The 21432-nt window shown below is 43.8% G+C and overlaps 1 protein-coding gene across 1 annotated transcript in view; it reads left to right on the plus strand.

Annotated features, from left to right (window-relative positions):
• CFAP61 (cilia and flagella associated protein 61) overlaps positions 1–21432 on the plus strand; it is a 236047-nt gene that overhangs the window by 82379 nt on the left and 132236 nt on the right. The window contains exons 13-16 of the mRNA XM_068986759.1: positions 1848–1974; positions 8049–8126; positions 11236–11442; positions 13995–14129. Of these exons, the coding sequence (XP_068842860.1) occupies positions 1848–1974; positions 8049–8126; positions 11236–11442; positions 13995–14129 (547 nt within the window). The remainder of the gene's footprint in view (positions 1–1847; positions 1975–8048; positions 8127–11235; positions 11443–13994; positions 14130–21432) is intronic.

A 21432-nucleotide genomic window follows, 5' to 3' on the forward strand; every position in this document is an offset into this window, starting at 1 on the left:
GGTGATAACTTTTCTTCCAAGGAGCAAGTGTCTTTTAATTTTCTGGCTGCCATCACCATCTACAGTGATTTTGGAGCCCAAGAAAATAAAATTTGTCACTGTTTTCCTTGTTTTCCCATCTATTTGCCATGAAGTAATAGGATGCCATGATATTAGTTTTCTGAATGTTGAGTTTTAAGCCAACTTTTTCACTCTCCTCTTTCACTTTCGTTAAGAGGCTCTTTAGTTCTTCTTCACTTTCTGCCATAAGGGTGTCATCTGCATATCTGAGGTTATTGATATTTCTCCCAGCAATCTTGATTCCAGCTTGTGCTTCATCCAGCCCAGCATTTCTCATTATGTGCTCTGCATATAAGTTAAATAAGCAGGGTGACAATATACAGCCTTGACGTACTCTTTTTCCAATTTCATTATTATTCTATTATTCAGGTGATAGCAATTGATTGGGGCTTCCCTGGTTGCTCAGTGGTAAAGAATCTGCCTGCCAGTACAGGAGATTCATGGGACGTGGGTTTGATCCCTGGGTCAGGAAGATCCCCTGGAGAAGGAAATGGCAGCCTATTCTAGTGTTCTTGTCTGGAAAACTCCATGGACAGAAGAAGCTGGCGGGCTACAGTCCCTGGAGTCACAAAGAGTTGGAAATGACTTAGAGACAAAGTAATTGATCATTTTTATATCACTTAACTATAGATGTAGATTGTTCTTTCTAAATGTGCTTCTTTGCACGTAAATGGAAGAGGACATTAAAACATAAGCACAAATATTCACTACAGTTGGAAGTAAAGTAGGTTAGAGTATTTTACTTTATTAATAATAGGAGAAGTAGCCTTGTCCTATTTGATAATAACACTAATAACCCCCTAAGGACTGGAGAGTGTGCCTTGTATGAACCCTATATCGTATGCAGGGCCCAGCCTCCAGGCTAAGGTGGAGACATCACCTCCCCTTTGCACAGGTCCACAGTTCCATCCATGGCAAGCAGGCACTCAGATGCCCTGCATACCTAGGTATGGGGTGGGCTGGCGCTCTACACGGAGTTGCCAGCCTAACACACTGTGGCACTGTCTTCCCTGGGTGCAGACAGCCACCACCTTGCTCTGATTAGAGACTCCAGGGGCACAGTTTGATGCTGATCCTCCCCAGGCCCATGTCCAGGACCCCAGCGAGGGTGGGGCAGGATTGCTCAAAGTGGGGCTCCCCCATTGATGCACCCAGTTGTCACCCTGGCAGAGGATGGAAGCCATCACAGGGGAGAGATGGGGGAGGTGCCAAAGGCAGGGCACAGATTGGGGAGAAACCATTGTGGGAACTGGGCGAGGTGGGTACCATGTGTGAGCCAAGGCATCAAGCCCCAGACGTGCTCCATTGTCCTACTAGACTTCATGTAAAATCACGAAATCAAAGATAAAATTATTAAGAAATTTGAGACTCATGAAGCCAGCCTGGGTTCAGTGTAAGTTCTTAACTTCTTAACATACTTTATAAATTTGATGAAGAGTTTGGCTTTATGTATGAAGCAAATGTGACATAAAGCATAGTGCTGAACATTTTAAATGAAATAAATTTAAAATTTGACTTTGTATTGTTTGGTTAATGGTTACAGTCAGTGTTGCTGTTTTCTTTTTCTTTTAACCTTATTCTTTGCAATTTTTAAATGAATTTTTTCTATGTTTTCTAGAATGAAGAATTACTTTTAAATTAAATCCCAATGTTATATAAAAATATTTTACTGGATATTATTTTACATAAATGTGATCTGTTACAATCTTGTCTCCATTTCAGGGACAGGGAGAATATGTATTTTCATACTTTAAGCTGAAAAAGAAAATGTGTCTCTTCTTACCTAGGACCATTAAAATAAGATTAGCTACCCTCTCGGACACTCCTGGTGTTGAAAAGCTCGTCAGCACCCTCATGCCATGTAAAAGCATATTGGAGGATTTGAAGCAGTACAACGAGGCTCGCAGGGACCCTGTGAGTACCTGCTACTTCCAGACTGGCTTCCTTTCTCCATGCTTTGGTACCATTATGAGCTGTGTAGGTTCCATCCCGAAGTTTTCTTGGGCCTTGTTGGAGAGTTGGGTGGTGGGGAGCAACAGAGGTGGGGTTGGGAGAGGGGAGGGAGAAAAAAGGAACAAGGAACCTGAGGTTTTAAAGAAGTTTGGGGCTGTTTTTCTGACTAGTGGCCCCATGGGGGCTGATCAGATATGCCCTAAATCCTTATCTCGGGCATAGAGAATTTGAACTTGATCTAGGCAATGTGTAAGAAAATGAGACCCCAGTGCTTGAAATAGGCGCATCTGAGTCAGGTTAGAGGATCCTTGGCAGCACCCCAGCAGCACCCATTTTACCCTCTGGATGATGGGTTGGTCCATACTCTTTTGTTGAGCTGGCTGCATGCTCAAGGATCAGATTGGCTGGGAAGATCCTGTGTGACAAATTTGGGGCTCTCTTCCTAGTACAGTAAGTATATTATACATCTGGCATAACAAAGGGCAAGCTAGCAGTGGTCCTTACGTCATCGCTGCCTTCTTAAGGACCACGTCAGTTACCTTCCTCCAGACATGGAAGAATGCATGTGGTTAGGAAAATGCTTCATTACTGTTTTGATGAATTTTATTTTAAAAAATTTTCACTGAAGCATAACCAATAAAAAAAGTTTGATGGATTTCACAATTTAAACACGCCGTGAAGTAAGCAGGAAACAGACTAACCCAGCCCTCCGGAAGTCCCTTTCAAGTTCTCATTTAGTGACTCCCCCCTACTCCCAGGTTAGTACTACCTTCACTTCTAAGATCATAAATACCCGGCTTTTGAGCTTTATTTAAAGGGATCAGACAGTATGTTTTGTGACACCAAGCACGTTTTGCTCAGCCATGACTGTGAGATTCATCCACAGTGTGGTGTACACAGTACTTCATTGCTTGAATATACCCCAGTTTATTCATTCCACCTCTCAGGTCATCTGGCGAGTTCCCAGTTACGGGCTCTTTTGAATAAACCTTTCAGTCAATCTAAAACTCATCAAGAGGGAGGCAACAAACACAAACATGGTGAGAGTTTTAATAAATATAAAGGCATTGAATTAAAAGAAAGCTTCCCTTCAGCATATGTTTTTCTGTTTTGGTTTGTCTTGCTCTCTTTTGGTCTTGGTTTATATATATATATATATATATATACTTTTTTTTTTTTCCTTCCCTCGTGGCTGGCTGACACAGTATGATGTAGCGACCCAGTTCTTAAAGTGGATTCTAAGGAACTCTAGGGGTCCCCAAGACATTCAGGGAGTTTGTGAGGTTAAAACTATCCTCCTAAGAAGGGTAAGAAATTATTTTCCTTTTCTGCCGAATTGATATTCGCACTGATGACGCAAAAGCAATGGTGGGAAAAACCTCAGGGACCTCGGTGTAGATCGGGGGTGGGGCAGCAAACTTGCCAGTGGTCACCGAGTTTGCGGCTCTGTTCTCACAGGAGTGACAGGAACAGAAAGCCCGTGACGAGAGGTCACTGCGCACCAGCAGAAAGGCTAAAACTAAAAAGAGGGACACCCCTCGGTGCTGGCAAGGATGCTGGGAAATTGGGTCACTCCTCTGTTGCTGGTGGGGATGTGAAATGCTATCCCCACTCTGGAGAACATTTTAGCTATCCCTTAAAAAAACAAACAAATAAGTACAACAGTCATGTGACCTGGTGATTGCACTCCTGAGCATTTATCCCAGAAAAAGGAAGATTTGGATACAAGTGTTCATAGCAGCTGGAGTCAGACCAGGTGTCCTTCAACAGGTGGATAAGCTGTGTTACCTCCATGCCATTGAATAGTGCTCAGCAGTAGCAAACGATGTACTGGTTTTTTGTTTGTCTAAGTGTAGTTGAGTTATAATGTATTAGTTTCAGGTGTGCCACAGAGTGATTCAGGTAAATACATGTATATCTATACAGTAAGTCCTTGTTGTTTATCTGTTTTACATATAGTAATGTATATCAGTTGGCCTTCCCCAGTGGCTCAGCGGTAAAGAATTCTCCTGCAGTGCAGGAGCCGAAGGAGATGTGGGTTCATTCCCTAGGTCACGAAGATCCCCTGGAGGAGGAAATGGCAACCCACTCCAGTATGCCTGCCTGAAAAAAATCCCATGGACAGTGGAGCCTGGTGGGCTACAGTCCTTAGGATTGCAAAGAATCAGACATGACTGAATGACTGAGCCAGCCAGTCAGTATGTCAGTTAATTTCAAACTCCCAATTTATCTCTCCCATCACCCCTTTCTCCTTTGGTAACTGTGATTGTTTTCCATGTCTGTGAGTCTGTTTCTGTTTTGTAAATAAGCTCATTTGTATCATTTTTTGTTAGATTCCACAAAAAAGTGATATTATATGAGATTTATTTTTTTTTTCTGTCTGATTTACTTCACTTAATAAGATCATCTCTGGGTCCATCCATGTTGCTGAAAATGGCAAATTTCATTCTTCTTTACAGATGAGTAACCTTCCATTGTGTATAAGTGTCGCATCTTATTTCTCCGTTCCTCTGTTGATGGATATTTATGTTGCTTCCATGTCATGGCTATTGTCAGTAATGCTGCAGTGGACACTGGGGTGCATGTCTCTCTTCAAATTAGGGTTTTCCTCTTTTCCAGATACATGCTCAGAAGTGGAGTTGCTAAATCATATGGTTGTTCTATTTTTAATTTTTTAAGGACCTCTGTACTGTTGAGGGATGCACTGTTGATTCATGCATCAACTTGGGTGACTGTCCTGTGTGTATGTTTGTGTGTGTGTGTGTGTGTGTGTGTGTGTGTGATCGGTTGCTCAGTCATGTGCAACTCTTTGAGGCCTCATGGACTGTCACCCACCAGGCTCCTCTGCCCATGGAGTTTTCCAGGCAAGAATATTGGAGTAGGGTGCCATGTTCTATTCCAGGGGATCCTCCTGATCCAGGGATCCAACCCACGGCTCTTGCATCTCCTGCATTGGCAGGCAGATTCTTTACCACTAGAAAATATTCAGAGAATTATGCTACATGGAAAAATAAGCCAATCCCTAGAGGTTATATACTGTGTGATTTTGCTTGTATGACATTTTGTAAATGGTAACACTTTAGAGCTGGGAAACAGATCACTTGTTGCCAGGGTTAAGGATGGGAGCGGGGCAGAGGGCAGAGAGGTGTGGTACAACAGGCAAGCCAAGAGATCCTTGTGTTGGACTGTCTAGTATCTTGACTGCAATGGTGGGCACATGAGCCCACACAGGGGCTAAAACTGCACAGATCTGAATACACACACACACACACTCACATCAGTGTGCTTTCCCTGCTTGTCATATCACACTAGTGTTCTGCAGAAGGTGACTGTTATAGGATACTGGGCAAAATGTACAAGGAATCTCTCCATATTGTTTTTTTAGAACTGCTGGTGAATCTGCAGCTATCTCCATAGACATTTTCATTAAAATTCCCCCCCAAAAAGAGGTGAGCCAGTTTCCTTTGAAGCTGTAAACATTATTAACTTACTAAGCCTCAGTCCTTGAGTATATGTATTTGCCATATTCTGTGTAGCAAAATGAGATATGGCCATACCAGTCTTGGGCTGCAGACTGAACCAGAGTGGTGGTTTGAAGAAAAACGTTTCTGCGGTTGTTTGAATTGCAGCACTGCTGTCACAGGGCAGCTGGCAGACAAAATATGGTTATTTAGTCCTGGGGAGCTGGCAGACTTTTTCTTCAAACTGAACGAGGTGAGAGGGTCACTCCATGAAGACAACTGACAGCATGTATCCTCTATGATGAAGACCAAGCTTTTTAAAAAAACATAGGCTTTTAGAAAATCAGTGTCTGCCATCATAAGCTTGACAGCTCCCCCAAAACTTAAAAATAGGTTTTCTGATGAAGCTGGTGGTGATATTACCAAATGTGGTGTTTTGATATTTTGTGATTAAAAATAGGTCAACGTTTGGAAAATCTGCATAAGCTTGGTGAGCCAATATTTTCCAGATAGACAGGCCATGATATTACAAAATCGTGCAGAGGTAAAAGATTCAAAGTGAAGAAGAGACCAGTAAATTTCAATGTAGTAGGTCATTCACTAATAGATTTCAGATCCACATTGCAACAAATCTTTAATACAATACGTACAACACGTTACTTTTTGGCGGAACATCAAAGAAGAATATCCATAATTATCTGAAAAAATTGTTTAAATACATCTCCTTTTTCCAACTACTGTCCTTATGAAGACAGATTTTTTTTGCATTCATTTCAACCAAACTAATATATTACAACAGATTGAATATAGAAGCAGATGTGAAAATCCAGCTGTCTTCCATTAAGCCACACATTCGAGATCTACAAAAATCTGAAACAATGCTACTCTTTTCTCTAAATCCGATAGTTCAGTTCACTCACTCAGTCATGTCCAACTCTTTGCAACCCCATGGACTGCAGCACACCAGGCTTCCCTGTCCATCACCAATGCCCAGAGCTTACTCAAACTCGCCCATCAAATTGGTGATGCCATCCAACCATCTCATCCTCTGTCATCCCCTTCTCTCCTGCCTTCAATCTTTCCCAGCATCAGGGTCTTTTCCAGTTAGTCAGTTCTTTGCATCAGGTGGCCAAAGGATTGGAGTTTCAGCTTCAGCATCAATCCTCCCAATGAATATTCAGGACTGATTTCCTTTAGGATGGACTGGTTGGATCTCCTTGCAATCCAAGGGACTCTCAAGAGTCTTCTCCAACACCACAGTTCAAAAGCATCAATTCTTTGGTGCTCAGCTTTCTTTGTAGTCCAACTCTCACATCCATACATGACTACTGGAAAAACCATAGCTTTTCCTAGATGGACCTTTGTCAGCAAAGTAATGTCTCTGCTTTTTAATATGATGTCTAGGTCAGTCAATGGCACCCCACTCCAGTACTCTTGCCTGGAAAATCCCATGGGCGGAGGAGCCTTGTAGGCTGCAGTCTTTGGGGTCGCTAAGAGTCGGACACGACTGAGCGACTTCACTTTCACTTTTCACTTTCATGCATTGGAGAAGGAAATGGCAACCCACTCCAGTGTTCTTGCCTGGAGAATCCCAGGGACGGGGGAGCCTGTTGGGCTGCCTTCTATGGGGTCACACAGAGTCAGACACGTCTGAAGTGACAGCAGCAGCAGCAGCTAGGTCAGTCATAGCTTTTCTTCCAAGGAGCAAGCGTCTTTTAATTTCATGGCTGCAGTCAACATCTGCAGTGATTTTGGAGCCTAAAAAAATAAAGTCTCTCACTGTTTCCACTGTTTCCCCATCTCTTTGCCATGAAGTGATGGGACCAGATGCCATGATCTTAGTTGAGTTTCAAGCCAGATTTTTCACTCTCCTCTTTCACTTTCAGCAAGAGGCTCTTTAGTTCTTCTTCGCTTTCTGCCATAAAGGTGGTGTCATCTAAGTATTTCTCTAAATATTTTTGTCAAATTAAAAAATTTGCTTTAACGAATAAATTCAACAAAAATTCATAGAAGAATCCAAAATTTTCTCAATTTTAATTTCTAATACAGAAAGTAGTAGCAGACATTACAGACATGAACCAAAGCTCTTTGGCATCCTCAGGACACAGGGCTCCTGGGCTGACAGTGAGAACCACTGATGTGCTAAAGAAAACAGTTGTTGTTCAGTCGCTAAGTCATGTCTGACTTTCTGCAACCCCAGGGACTGTAGCCTGCCAAGCTCCTCTGTCCATGAGATTATCCTGGCAGGAATACAGATTCCCAGTCAAAAGCACGTGGTTGGAATCAATAGATCCATTCCGCAGTAGTTGGAGATCTTGTCAAGGTGGACTCTCAAGCCTTGTTTTCTCATAGATGAAGTAGAGACATAATGGTAATATTTACCTCATAGGGTTGGAGTGAGTGTTAAATGCAATCAAGGAGGGCATTGAACTTATTACCTGGCCCAGAAGGTGATAGGATGGTGGCTTCATCATCGTTGTTCTATGATCACGGTTGAAACCCTTTAAGGACAGCTTACAGAAACATTAATAGCAATATTTTGAAAGGTCCTAAGGTATCTTCCTCTCTTTCCAGGATGGAACACCACTTCAGGTATTTGTAGCTGAAGTTGCAGAACAGGTAGTCGGCATTGCAGTGATCAGAAATGAAATGGTAAGCTGGGAAGTGGATATGACTTCCCCTGACTGCGCCTTTTCCTCTCCTGAATCAACGCACAATGTCTCTTTCTAAGTTTAATTAATTTAAACTCTTATTTAATATGAATGTCTCCTTTTCCTGAAGGCTATAGATCTGCTTGCATCCTACTTGGCAGACACTTTTTTTTCAGTTCAAAATGTTTAAAATGTTACAAAGAATACATGAAAACATTCACATTCTAAAAATTCAAATAACCTCCCAACACCAAAAAAAGTCTCAGCTCTCTCCCCAAAGAATTACTCTATTGAGAGTTATGCATTTATCCCTTCCAACATCCTTTCTTGCACTTAATAACATGCATCGTGTGTGTTTGTTGTTAAGTGGACATCTAATTTTATTTTGTCCCAATGCACAGCCAATTATTCCAAAGTATTTATTACTGAGCAGTCCATTCTGTCCCTGCTGATTTAAAATGCTGCCTTTGCATTATTAAATTTCCATGTGTCTGTGTCTATTTTTACTCTCTATTCCATTCCATAGATTTATTTGTTGATAGCTATTGCATTATCATGTGTTTTGGTATCTGGTATGGAAGTCTTCTCTTATTTGTTTTCTTTGCCTAGAATTTCTTGGTTTTACTTGAGTGTTTTCTTTTCCGGATAAACCTTGTAACACTTACTATGAATTTATTTGTGCCAACTTCCCTGGTGGCTCAGAGGTTAAAGCATCTGCCTCCAATGCGGGAGATCCGGGTTCGATCCCTGGGTCGGGAAGATCCCCTGGAGAAAGAAATGACAATCCACTCCAGTATTCTTGCCTGGAGAATCCCATGGACGGAGAAGCCTAGTAGGTTACAGTCCATGGGGTCGCAAAGAGTCGGACACGACTGAACGACTTCACCTATTCACCTATGTAGATTTTACACAACAATTTAGGCAGAACTGATAAATGTAATATTGAGACTTTGCAGCTGGGAACATAGCTTCTGGAAGATATCAAGGAACTTCTCTCCTATTTCTAGTTCACTAAAAGCTCTCATTGTGCATGCGTATTGAATTTTATTAAGTGTGTTTTGGCATTTATTGATATGCTCGTGTGACTTTATTTCTTCAATGTATTCAAACTATCCTTGTTCTTAGATTCTTTTGATTCAATATATCTTTAAGAAGTTTTGGAGAGAGGGTGGAAGAGGGTCGGGTCTCTGAGTCCACACACATACAAGTTTTCATCTGTCCTTACACCTGAATTCAGCTGTGTATAGAATTCCTATGCAAATGATTCCTCATCAGAATGTTGTTTTTACTCTCATCATCTTCCAGTAGCCAATGTCACAGATAAAATACAGTCTGATGTAAATAAATGTATGTTTGTTTGCTTTCTCTCTTGAGAATTCCCTTTTCCTTTTTATTCCTGAAATTCTTACAAAGTATCTTATGCTTCTTTTGAGCTTGTGAACCTCTTTCTTCCATGATTTCATTAATTATTTCTTCTCTTTCATTTTCTGTATTCTCCTTGTCTTAAATTCCTTTTTACATGGAATTGACCCTTCGCCATCTCATATCTTTTTTCCTGTACTTTTTAGTCTCTTGTACTTCTTACTCTTCATTCTAGGAGATTTCCTTGATTTTTGTCTTCCAGATTCCTAATGCACTGTTCATCCATGTCTATTCAGACCTTCTACTGGAACTTTAATTTCAGAGTTCATGTATTTAACTTCCAAGTCCTTTCCTTGTTCTCTTATTGTTCCTTTATTTTTTTGTAGCAGCTTGTTATGTTTTTTAGCATAAATTTATTAATTTTAATTGGAGGCTAATTACTTTACAATATTGTATTGGTTTTGCCATACATCAACATGAATCTGCCACGGGTGTACATGTGTTCCCCATCCTGAACCCCCCTCCCACCTCCCTCCCCATACCATCCGTCTGGGTCATCCCAATGCACCAGCCCCAAGCATCCTGTATTATGCATCGAACCTGGACTGGCGATTCATTTCACATATGATATTATACATGTTTCAATGTCATTCTCCCAAATCATGTGAGATCCTTTTTGGTATCTCTGAGGACATTTGGTAGAGTTTTTTTAAAAAAATTATTTTCTGTTTGCTGGATACCTCTGTTTCCTCTGGAGTGAGTGGTATGTTTCTCTATCTGATCTTTTGCATTTCTCAGTTTTCCTCAAAAGTCTGTCCATGTCATGAATGAGAGATTAAATGACCAGTGCCAATGGCTGGCATGGTCTTCTTGACAGTGTTTATCCACTTCTCCATGACATTGCTCTGGCCACTGGGAGGCTGCCTACAAGCTGGGACTCAAAGCTCTCTGGGTTGTTAGCACAGCTGTGAGGAACAAATTCCGAAGCTCTGAGCCACCCTCCAGAAGTAAGCCATCAAAGCAAGTGACTTTCGGGAAACTTAAGCTTTTAGCTTTTCAAAAATTAACAATAGAAATGAGATTAGTAAGTAATAGGAGAAAATAACTCATCTCTCATTATTGTACCTAAAGTCTTTTTTCTTTCATTGGGCATTTTGCTCAGAGAAGACCTGGATCTGGTGCACAGGGTGGTGTGTTTCCTCATAGCAAAGCCCTAGAAACAAGTTAGATGTCCATCCAGAGGGGATCAGCTAAATAGCCACTCCTCTGGCCACATGCTAGAACATGATAATGCAGGAGAGAATCATTAGCTCAGGCTCCAGGTCCCTCCAGGGAAACTTCTTGAAGACCGACCTAAGCATGACAATCAGAGCAGTTCTCTGCCAAGGTGGCCGTTGTAAACTGTTAGTCACTGATAAAGGGCGTCCGGGCAGCATCCACCGCAGGACTGAGTCCCTGTTTTCACAACTTGAAACCTCACTGTGGTAAACATCCTTGTGTGTATATCTCTGGGCATGTGTATTCAACTTTTCTCCCCGAGGATGAATGCCATTTAGAGCAGACGCTGGGGTAGATCTCTTCCTAGTCCCCACCAGGTGTAGTTCAGTCTGTACCCTGGCTCCTTAGGAAGAGAAGGGAAAGGCATGCCCTTAAAGTTATTTTTAAATGATGTTTCTTGGAAGATGCATGCCATTTGTTTAAAACCCTCTTAGGTGTCCTTTCTCACCTCTTTTTTTTTTTTTTTTTAGGATATAGAGTATATCCGATCTCACTACAACATTGAAGATTTCATCTACTTCAATCACCACCAGCGCGAAGAGCATGGACACCTGTATCACTTTGTCCTGAATCCCATTTTCCGGCACTACACCAAGTTTTTTCTCAAGGAGATCCTCCGTTTAGGATACAAATCTTGTCTCTACTACCCTGTTTACCCACAAGTCAAGGAAGGCAAGGTAAAAGCATGTCCTCAGCCACTTCTCCTGCAGATCAGCGTCCACGGTATCATTCGTGTTGCATGCCAATATTTTGTTTCTTCCTCATCCCATGGATTTTGACTATATATGTATATATATATGATACATGCATCATATATACACACATGTATACATATATACATATATGATACACATATATACATGCATGGTACATATATATATATGATATATATATTTGACTATATATGGATTTTAACTCTGAATTTCAAATGGACATACTGAGTTGGTCCTTTTCACACACTCTAGGGAAAACCCAGAAGGCTTTGAATTTCTGAAACCATCACAGCCCACACAATTAGTAAAACAATTTGTTTGCTTTTCCATATCAACCAAACAGAGACTGCAAGCTATGGAAAAGTGTCCTAAGGGACGTGAGAATCAAATTATCTCTCACATACATTAGTGAATGCCGAAATGTCCCATGATGTTCTTCAGGCAAAGAACATTCCAGTAGTGAACTCATAGGATAAATCAGTTCAATCCTGAATACCAATGTGCTATCATAACATTCCAAATTAGCACTATAACATCCCATAAAAGTGATGGATAAAAAGTGGAGATAAGTGATATTGATGAAGGCTTTATGTGGTGAAACACCTCTATGTCTGCATAGCACTTGTTATGTGTACACACAGAAGCTCTTGCTTCTGTTCATCCTGCTTCAGTCTCCTTCATTGCACTTCTCACTAGCTCACATTCTGTCTTGTGCCGTGAAGCTGGAGCTTTTTTCCTGTTCAGAGCTCGACCTCCAATGCCTAGAAGAGTCCCACCTGTGCTCACACACACACACACTGTCCTGCTTGCTCGCAGGCAAGGGCTTCAGAGCTGGACTCCCAAGCCATTCTTTCCTGCGAGATGGTCCCTCTGCCACTGAGAATGTCGAGGCAGACTTGAGGGTTGTTGCGAGGCAAACCCCCAGACTAGGTTGAAATTGTCCCATAATCTGTCTGTGGCTCTGCCTGAAGTCTGACACTGTCACTTTTCTTCTTAGTTACCACAGTGAGCTAAGTGGATTTTTTTAAATGCTCTGAATTTTTCAACTGAAAACAATCGAAGGTATATGGGTACATGCACATAACAGTAATTTTACCAACGTATCTTATTTGACAAATGCCTTTTGGAAGAACAGAAGAAATGGGGGAGAAAGAAGGCGAATGGAGAATATGCTCGAAAGATGATTTTTTTTTTTTCCTGATGAAAACACAACACAACAGTAACATGAATGCTCCAGATTTGAAATCACGAAATGGGAAGTGTAACAGCTTTGTCTGAGAAGCATGGCCCTGCGCAATTGCTTTACACTTCCCATTTGGCCAAGTGCCAGCTTGGTGACCTTCAGGATGTGACGTTAAATTCTCAGTTTTTAACCTGCATGTGCCAGGTTGGTAGAGTATTTTTGCGTCCATCCTAAAAAAAACGGTACCCTGAACTGAACTCAATGGAGGTTCACATATTCCCCTCATGGTGTAGAATTAGCATCATGTTATGCACTATTGTGTATATAACATAGAAACACACTTGGAAACAGATTTCCTCTCTGTCTACACCTCTGGTTGATTTATACACATCCATTTAAACAAGTGCAAGAAGCAATTCCAAATAGTGCAAATGAGACTCTCCAAATTCTGCTATAAATTCCCAGTTGACAGCAATGTAAGTGAACTCTTGACTGACGCAGTGAAGACAGTTTTCTCCACAGCCTCCTGCCAGAACATGCACGGAAAGCTTGGCCAGGCTTAAAAACAGAGCTTTGGCTAGAGACCCCAAGGTTCTTCTTTTCATTGTGTAATATCAGGCGGTGAAGTTCAATGGTGAAGGACTGAAAAAATCCCTGCTAGAAGCTCTTAAGTTGGGTAACATTAATATCTAAAGCATCCACCTAAAGCATGATTTACTGTAGCCCATTTCAGTAAGCATAAATCCAGCTCATAATTTAGGATGAATGTAAATCAAAATAATCTAATCCAGCCCCTACCTCGCCCTCACCTCTCCAGTTTCATCCTTCAATTTTAAAACACTCATTTGATCCAGAAAGGTCCAGTTGAAGTAGCAGAGACTTTCACAAACATGAGGGTGTTCGCATCCCTGCCCTATTGCCCCTCAGATGACATATCTGCATGCCTTCTTAAAGCAGCTTGTGCCAAAGACACAAAGGTTACCAGGATGCAGATAACACAGCTTATTAATGGGGTCAAATCAAGCTGATTCATGATCACTGTGGAGAAGAATATCCTCCCGGGGAAAATACTTGCGCTGAAAAATCCCATAAACCAAACCACTTGTTTATCTGTCATTCCCACAGAGATAGTAATGCAATTACTCCCATAATTATCTTCATTAGTGTCAGGCATTATCTACAATCCATTCCTCTGCTCGAAGAGTATGTTTGTTTATTTGCCGGTCTCCCCCTCTTCCCCCCACCCGCCCTTGCCCTCCGGTTGTCGAGTCTGGCATCTGTGCGCTCAGGCTCCCACGCCCTCCCCGCTAAAATAGAGGTTTCTGTCTTCCAGGTCCAGAGCCCCAAGGCCCACTCGCTGACGTCCGCCCTCCACTACTTGGTTCCCGTGCGGCCCCGACGACAGATTGTCTATCCCCTGGAAAAGCTTGGCATCAACGCTCCATCAAAGGAGGTCTCCAAGGACGCGGTGGGTAGCCGGCGGCAGCAGGCGGGGCGCGGTGCCAGCGCGGCGGGGCGTGGCAGATGGGGCGGCGCTGCGCGCAGAGCGGGGTCGGCGCGGCTCCTTCATCCCGGAGCCCGGGCTCCCCGCGGCCGCTACCCTCGGGTGGTGCCTCCGCGGAGATCCCGGAGCAGGGCGCCGAGGGGTCCTTGTGACGCGCCCCCTGCATCTCAGGACAACTGGGGCTGGCGTCAGCCTCCCAACATCGTTGTGGGCTTAGCCGCCTTGCTGCAAAGCAAACGCCCCTTCACTCATGCTTTCGTTGCACGATTTGAGAACCGGTATCTGGCTGCATTAGGACGTCTGGGCGGAGTCCGAGCTGGGTTTTGTTCACTCTTTCGAGGGGAGTCAGCGATGCCCTGAGGGGCGGCGGTGTGTGGGGTGGGGGCGGGGGGGGGCGTTAAAATGACAGCCCTGGGCCGCCCTTACTAGCAGAACAAGAGAAGGAACCACACAGAGCCTAGATTTCGCTTTCAATGGAAGTGTACGCGTAAACAGCCACACACACAGGGCCAGCCATGTTCATGAACTTGGCTGTGACTTAGGCTGACTCACATGTGAGTCTGTTCTGTTTGTGCACTGCTGCTGCTGCTGCTAAGTCGCTTCAGTCGTGTCCGACTCTGTGCGACCCCATAGACGGCAGCCCACCAGGATCCGCCGTCCCTGGGTTGCTCCACCTCACTTCCGCCTAAATGAGAAAGACATCCCTCAGTGGGCTGACGTTTATCCTCCGTGGGAGAGAAAGAAAGTGCAAAGCTCAAATTCTCCAAACCTTTAGCCAAGGAGCTGCTCATCAGAGCTGAATGTGGTGCTCAAACCAACTGGAGAGAAGCCTGCTGCTGCTCAAAGTGCATCAGCACACTGTCCCAGCTCCTGCTTTACTTGCTGGGGGTGAGGGGTGCATTCCACCAAGACCATCTTAGAGGCAACTGCCAACTGTGACCCAGGTTGCTGTAAGTCCTACATTTATCTCTAAATTGTAAAATTAAACAGAAAACTTTTTATTTATTTTCTGATAAGTTCTAAATTTGTCTCTGAGTAGAGACTAAAAACAAATAGCAATCCTTTTGCCCTCTCCCAGTCTTCATCACGGAAAACAGGAAGCACCCACAAAAAGCAGAGCGAATCCTGTGACAGAGAAGAGATTCTCCTGACTAAACCAAGAGACCTTGTCTTCTTTTTTTTAGTGTACAATCCCTCATAGACTGGTAGTTTTATGAAGCATGATTTCCTGAAAGAACAAGGTTAAAAACAGAGGCCAGATTCAAGTCTTATTGCTTTGTTACTAGATTTCACAGAACCTGAATTACTCTGTCCTCTTGCTGTAAAGGGCTTCCCAGGTGGCACAGTGGTAAAGAATCCACCTGCCGATGCCGGAGACATGGGTTCGCTCCCTGGGTAGGGAAGATCCCCGGGAGGAGGAAATGGCCATTCAATCCAGTATTCTTAACTGGGAAATTCCATGGGTAGAGGAGCCTGGCGGGCTACAGTCCGTGGGGTCAGAAAGAGTCAGACCTGACTGAGCACACAGGCAACCTTGCTCTAAAAGCTTCTGAAAGCAGAGGGGCCCCTGTCTCAGCCCACTCTGTGAGCTTCACTGGAAGTCCCAGATCCTCTCCCCTCAGCTGCAACAAGTTTCAGCTCTTGGCCAGTTTTGCATCTACCGCATCCCCACCCAATCCCCCTTCCTCCTTTATCATTTTGCAGCAGGTACATAGCACTTCACCCAGGACCACAGGTGTGTCTTTAGGTAGCAGGGCCCCAGCATCGCACGCTAGAGAGGAAAGGGCTCAAGCCCATCTGCAGGACCACCGGCTCAGCCACCAGGTGGCCTGTAGGGGTGGGGAGACTGGGGAAAAGGACTTTTGCAGTGAGATCCAAGAGAGTGTGTTGGGGTCAGGGAGGGTGGCTCCATCTCCACCCATCACTGAAACATGGCTTGTCTGACGTCATGTGATCCCAGGAGAAGGATCCACAGGCGCAAGGTACAGAGATGCTTCTGTGTGAGAGGTGCTGCCCATATGCACCCACTGCTGAGATGCACTCGACTTTGGGTAGACCACACGCCCGGGCCAGGAGAAGCCCCCGGACAGTGGCAGCCCATGGCCCCAGTGCCTTCAGCTGGTCACTGCAGGGCACGAGTGTGTGGCTGGCGGGATGGGAAACAGTTCAGGGCTGCTGACCTGGTGTCGAGGGCAGCATTCCTGAACCTCCAGTGTCTCCCACCCCTGGGAATCTCCAGAACTGGATGACTTTGAGGTGAGCTGAACTCTGGGTGGGGAAAAAAGCCAAAGAAAACATTTTGTTTCATTAACAACAACCCTATCGTAACTTTCCAGATTTCTATGAGTTGAAATCCTTGCTCACATTTAATAAGCTTTTCTGTGGTTATCTCTGTGTGTACTGCGCACACACCCTCCACCTTGCCCTAGAGCCTTGGCTTATTTCAAGACATAGCACAGGATGGATTGTTGAATCCCTACTCCAGAAAGTCAGCCATGGTTGGCTGGTATCTGCTGTGGTTGGCGCTTGGCATCTGCTGCTTTGTGCTGTGTGGTTTACTGTATTGATGAATTCTGATTTTTTTCCTTTTTTTTTAAAAAAATTATTTATCTTTAATTGAAAGATAATGGCTTTACAGTATTGTTGTGGTTTCTGCCAAACATCAAGATGCATCAGCCATAGGTATACAGTGAATTCTGACTTTTTTAAAGAAATACTTGACTGCTGCTTGCTGCTGTACTCATTCTCAAGAAGGCTTTAGTGAGACCTGCTGCTGCTGCTAAGTTGCTTCAGTCGTGTCCGACTCTGTGCAACCCCATAGACGGCAGCCCACCAGGCTCCCCCATCGCTGGGATTCTCCAGGCAAGAACACTGGCATGGGCTGCCATTTCCTGCTCCAATGCACCTAGATTTAGTCAAAATGTAGAAATCTTGAAGTATGACCAAAGGATTATTGAGAGCATCATCCACATGGAATGAGCTTGGATGCTCAATCATTAAAATGCTATTGTGTTAAATTACTTTAAATTTAAAAAAGATTGTAGGTGGGTTTAATGTTTTAGGCTGCTTATCTGAGACAAGGTGAGCCAGATGGAAGTTTTTCAGGAGGAATTTCTTTTTTGAGATGATTTTACTTGTTTGTTTTTGGCTGTGCTGGGTCTTTGTTGCTGCACGTGGGCTTCTCTTTGCGGTGGCTTCTCTTGCTGCAGAGCATAGGCTCTAGAGCACAGGCTCAGTAGTTGTGGCTCATGGGTCTAGTTGCTTCGTGGCATGTGGGATATTCTGGGACCAGAGATCGAATCCGCGTCTCCTGCATTGGCAGGCAGATTCTTTACCGTGGAACTGCCAGAAGGAAGCCCCTAGAAGGAATGTCTTACAGGGTCCTAAGCACACTGATTTCTTAGCAGAGCAAATAGTTTTGCAGCTGCTGAAGTTGACAGATTGTTTTACTAAACAAATCCCTTTCTGTCCCTTCAAGTTTTACACTCCTCTGTGCGCCTGGAGCTTCATTGGGGACTCAGCTCCCTCACAGAGGTTTCTCTCTCTGGGCACTGGCCTCTCATACATTTTATCCCATTTAAGCCATCTCAGACTGACCATCCGTTCCCTAGCTTTCACCTGGGAAGCCAGTCTTCAAGGGAACAGATCACCCCAGGCATGAGTAATGGGATAGAAAGCGTTTCATCTCGGTGGGTTGCCAATTTGAAGCTGGCACAAGCCAGAAGTGATTGAAATTCATCATCGCATGGCAGAGAAACATGCCCCCTCCCACCCCGAGGCCAGGTTGCTGCTGCCTGGTCTAGATGAATCATGTCTCTGCCACCAGACCTGCCCTGTAGTTCGTATCAATTGACAGCCCACCCATGTCAGGTCACAGGAAGGGACCTGGAAGACGCGTGAATGATTTTCATCACACATCACAGGGCTGGGCCTGGAAGATTCATCATGTTGCCAGTCAACCAGTAGATTCACGGATAAGAGAAGGCTTTTTCCTGACCGTAATCCACATGGCACAGACTGAGAAGACTCGCTTCTCATCTTGAATTGGCTGTCTCGGCCTGTGCATTCGCTTTCTGAGAATTGTTCTGATGGGAATTTTTAATGAAATGAATCAGTGTGGCCCACTTGCATGAGAACCGTGATCAGGGAAATACTCAAAACTTGGTTGAATGGATGACTCTATTAATTACAAACTATGGAGCAATTTGACTTACTCTGGGGTGGTTCTCTGTGCAAGCTGACTTGCTTTCCTTCCGGCCTCCCCCTTAGGGATTCAGAGATGACCATGACAGGGTCCCTTCCCTCAGGGAGCTTACAGTCCAGCGTCAGTATTGGGGCACTTTGTGGGACTGCTTCCTGCTTGTGTTCAGTGAGTCGTGTCCGACTCTTTTCGACCCCGTGAACTGTAGCCTGCCAGGCTCCTCTGTCCATGGGGATTCTCCAGGCAAAAATACTGGCGTAGGTTGCCATGCCCTCCTCCAGGGGATCTTCTTGGGGTTGGTTAAACCAGGGATGGGGGAGAGTGCCCCAGCCCCAGGGAGCAAGAGAAGAACAGCCCTGCTGGGGTTGGACCTGTTCTGTGGAATCCCTAGGGAGGGGCAGATGTGTCCGAGGCATGCTTTCCTTTCAAAGACTGGGGTTTTAAATGACTCTTACTTGTGATAATAAACACCAGACAATCTGCTTTGAACTTAAAAAGCTCCTCCCTTTGCTTCGGTACCAGGAGATGCTCCCAGTCATTCACTTCAATCACTTTGGTTCTCTCTGTTGATTTAGAGTATTCTAAATGAATGAGAGTGTCAATCCATCTCTCCTTTTTTTTTTCTTCCCCAAAACTTTTTGGACCAGATCAATCCATCATCTTTCATATAACAGAACCATCTCAGGAATCAGATGTTTAGACGAATCAATGCTTGTTTGCGTGTGTGTGTGTGTGTGTGTGTGTGTGTGGTTGTTTATTCGTAACAGTCTGTTTAAATCTGGACTAATGAATTCTTTGAGGCCCCCGTTTTCCCTTTGTCCTTCTACAAAGTAAGAATGACAGTTTGTTTAACCCCCCTTCTCAGAGCTAAGTGCTGGCCCGCCTTTCCTGGTGTGTGAGCTCTCAGGAAGATGTCCGCTCTGGCATTCGGTTACCCTTTGAATCGCCCCTTTCATCTGGCTGCTCTTCCCCAGTTCAGCTGTAATTACCATCTGATGGACTGCTGCTGGATACTGTTTCCTTTGCGCATCTGCTGCCCTAGGAAATTGCATTATTCTCCCAGCACCTGCTAGATTTTCCCAGCTTAATTGTTTCCCCAACCCTTCCTTAAACTTGGAAACTTTCACTGCCTGCATTAGGCTTCTCTTGGTTGTGCTTGTGTGTGTGTGTGTGTGTGTGTGTGTGTGTGTGTGTGTGTGTGTTTAAATTGACCCTTTAGTATCTCCTTGTTTCTAAAAATGCAAACCCATATTTCTCAGCATCATACATGCACTGATCATTATTAATGGGACCGTTGTGATATTCTCCTGAAATGAAATTAACCCACTTTAAATTATCGCTGTGAATCCAGTTTGCTTTTTCAAGCCACTTCCAAGCCATTTCCTACAGTTACCCAACTCGTGGGAAATGCATTTCCTTTTATTTATGGCAAACCCTTTCCTCTGACATTCTTAGAATAATTTACATAAATGCCTTCATGGGCTCTTTTTTTCCCCCCCCTGAACAAAGAATACAAGTTCTTTGGTCATTTCTTTCCAATTCTCTAAACACTATCTACTTTAGTATTGTGCATAGTATATATGTATCTATCAAAATGACATGAATCAGTGGTTTATTCTCCTTGTTATCAAATTCCTCTCTGTTCGAAAGGTTACAGAGTGATAAACTACAGCTCCTACTGCCATTACTAGCATGCTGTTTCTGAGACTTCCTCTGAGACTTCCCATGAATTATTTCATTGAATCCTCATATGAGCAGCACTTGTGAATAGTTACTGCTACTGTCATGCTCAAGGTATTTAAAGAAAAACTGGCCTGCAGAACGGAGAGCTAGTGACTTGTCCAAAGGCTAATTCATTGACAGGGCTTCATGCCCAGGCAGTTAGACACCAGAAACTCAGACCATTATATATTCTCTCTTACCTAAACATTAAAGTACTGATATCTTGGCTTATTGTAGGAAAACCAAACCACAGAAAAGGAAGATGGCTTGATAAGAAACCTTTTGGAGTCTCCCAGATCTTTGGCACTAGTCTTATAATCAAAAGGTGACTCATAGATAATTGGCTTTCCCCAGAACAGCTGGATTTTCCTCTTGGCTGAGCCATCCAGCCTCACGTTTGATCCTGTGCCAGCCAGACCCTGGCTGGGCTGGGAGCAGACGCAGGGGTCCAGGTTAGAGCCCTGGGGTCAATTTTTGGACAGCAGCTGATCCCGGCTGTCTGCACATTTCTCTCTGTTGTGTCCAATTTGTTGTTATAAACCTTTCAAAATTATAGTGGCAGCCACGGGAAAGGTGAAAAAAAAAAATCCTGTACATGGGTCACAGTATCCATTTTTTCAGAATTCACTTCCTTTCTGTGTTTGGCTTCATTAGAAAGTGCTCAGGTAACGCCCAGGATGAGCGACTGAAGGTTCACTTGGGAGGTGAGGCAGGGTGAGCACTGACGGGCCCGCCTGGGCACTGTTTAGAAACTGGGCTGCAGCAGAGGCAGAAGGAGGCTTCACGGTGTGATGAGAAATGGTGAAAAGTAAAGTTACTTCTCCATCTCTCAGTATTGTCAGAAAGTATGTCTTATCATTTTCTAGGATAGATATTGTTAGAGAGTCGACCTCTCTCTCTCTTCCTCTCCTCTTTCTCCCTCTCCCGTCTAACAGCTTCATCGAGATATGAATTACCTGCCATACAATTTGCCCATTTAAATAGCAATTTATTGGGTCTTGGTATATTAACAGAGTCGGGCAACCATCACCATCTAATTTTAGAATATTTTTGTCACCTCCCCCAGGAAAAAGTAACCCTTTACTAGTCACTCCCTATACCCCCACCCCTCAGCCCTTGTCAACTACTATTTTACTTTCTGTTTCTACGAATCTGCCTTTTCTGGGCACTTCATTTAACAGAGTTACACAACATGTGGCATTTGTGTCTGTCTTGTTTTCATTGAGCCTCTTCTCAAGGTTCAACTGTTTTGCAGTATGTATCAATATTTGATTCATTTTTATAGCTAAGTAATATTCTGTTATGTGGACATACTCCGTTTTGTCTGTCCATTCATCAAGTGAT

This window comes from Capricornis sumatraensis, chromosome 15 (genome assembly GCF_032405125.1).
Source record: "Capricornis sumatraensis isolate serow.1 chromosome 15, serow.2, whole genome shotgun sequence".
Taxonomy (NCBI): domain Eukaryota; kingdom Metazoa; phylum Chordata; class Mammalia; order Artiodactyla; family Bovidae; genus Capricornis; species Capricornis sumatraensis.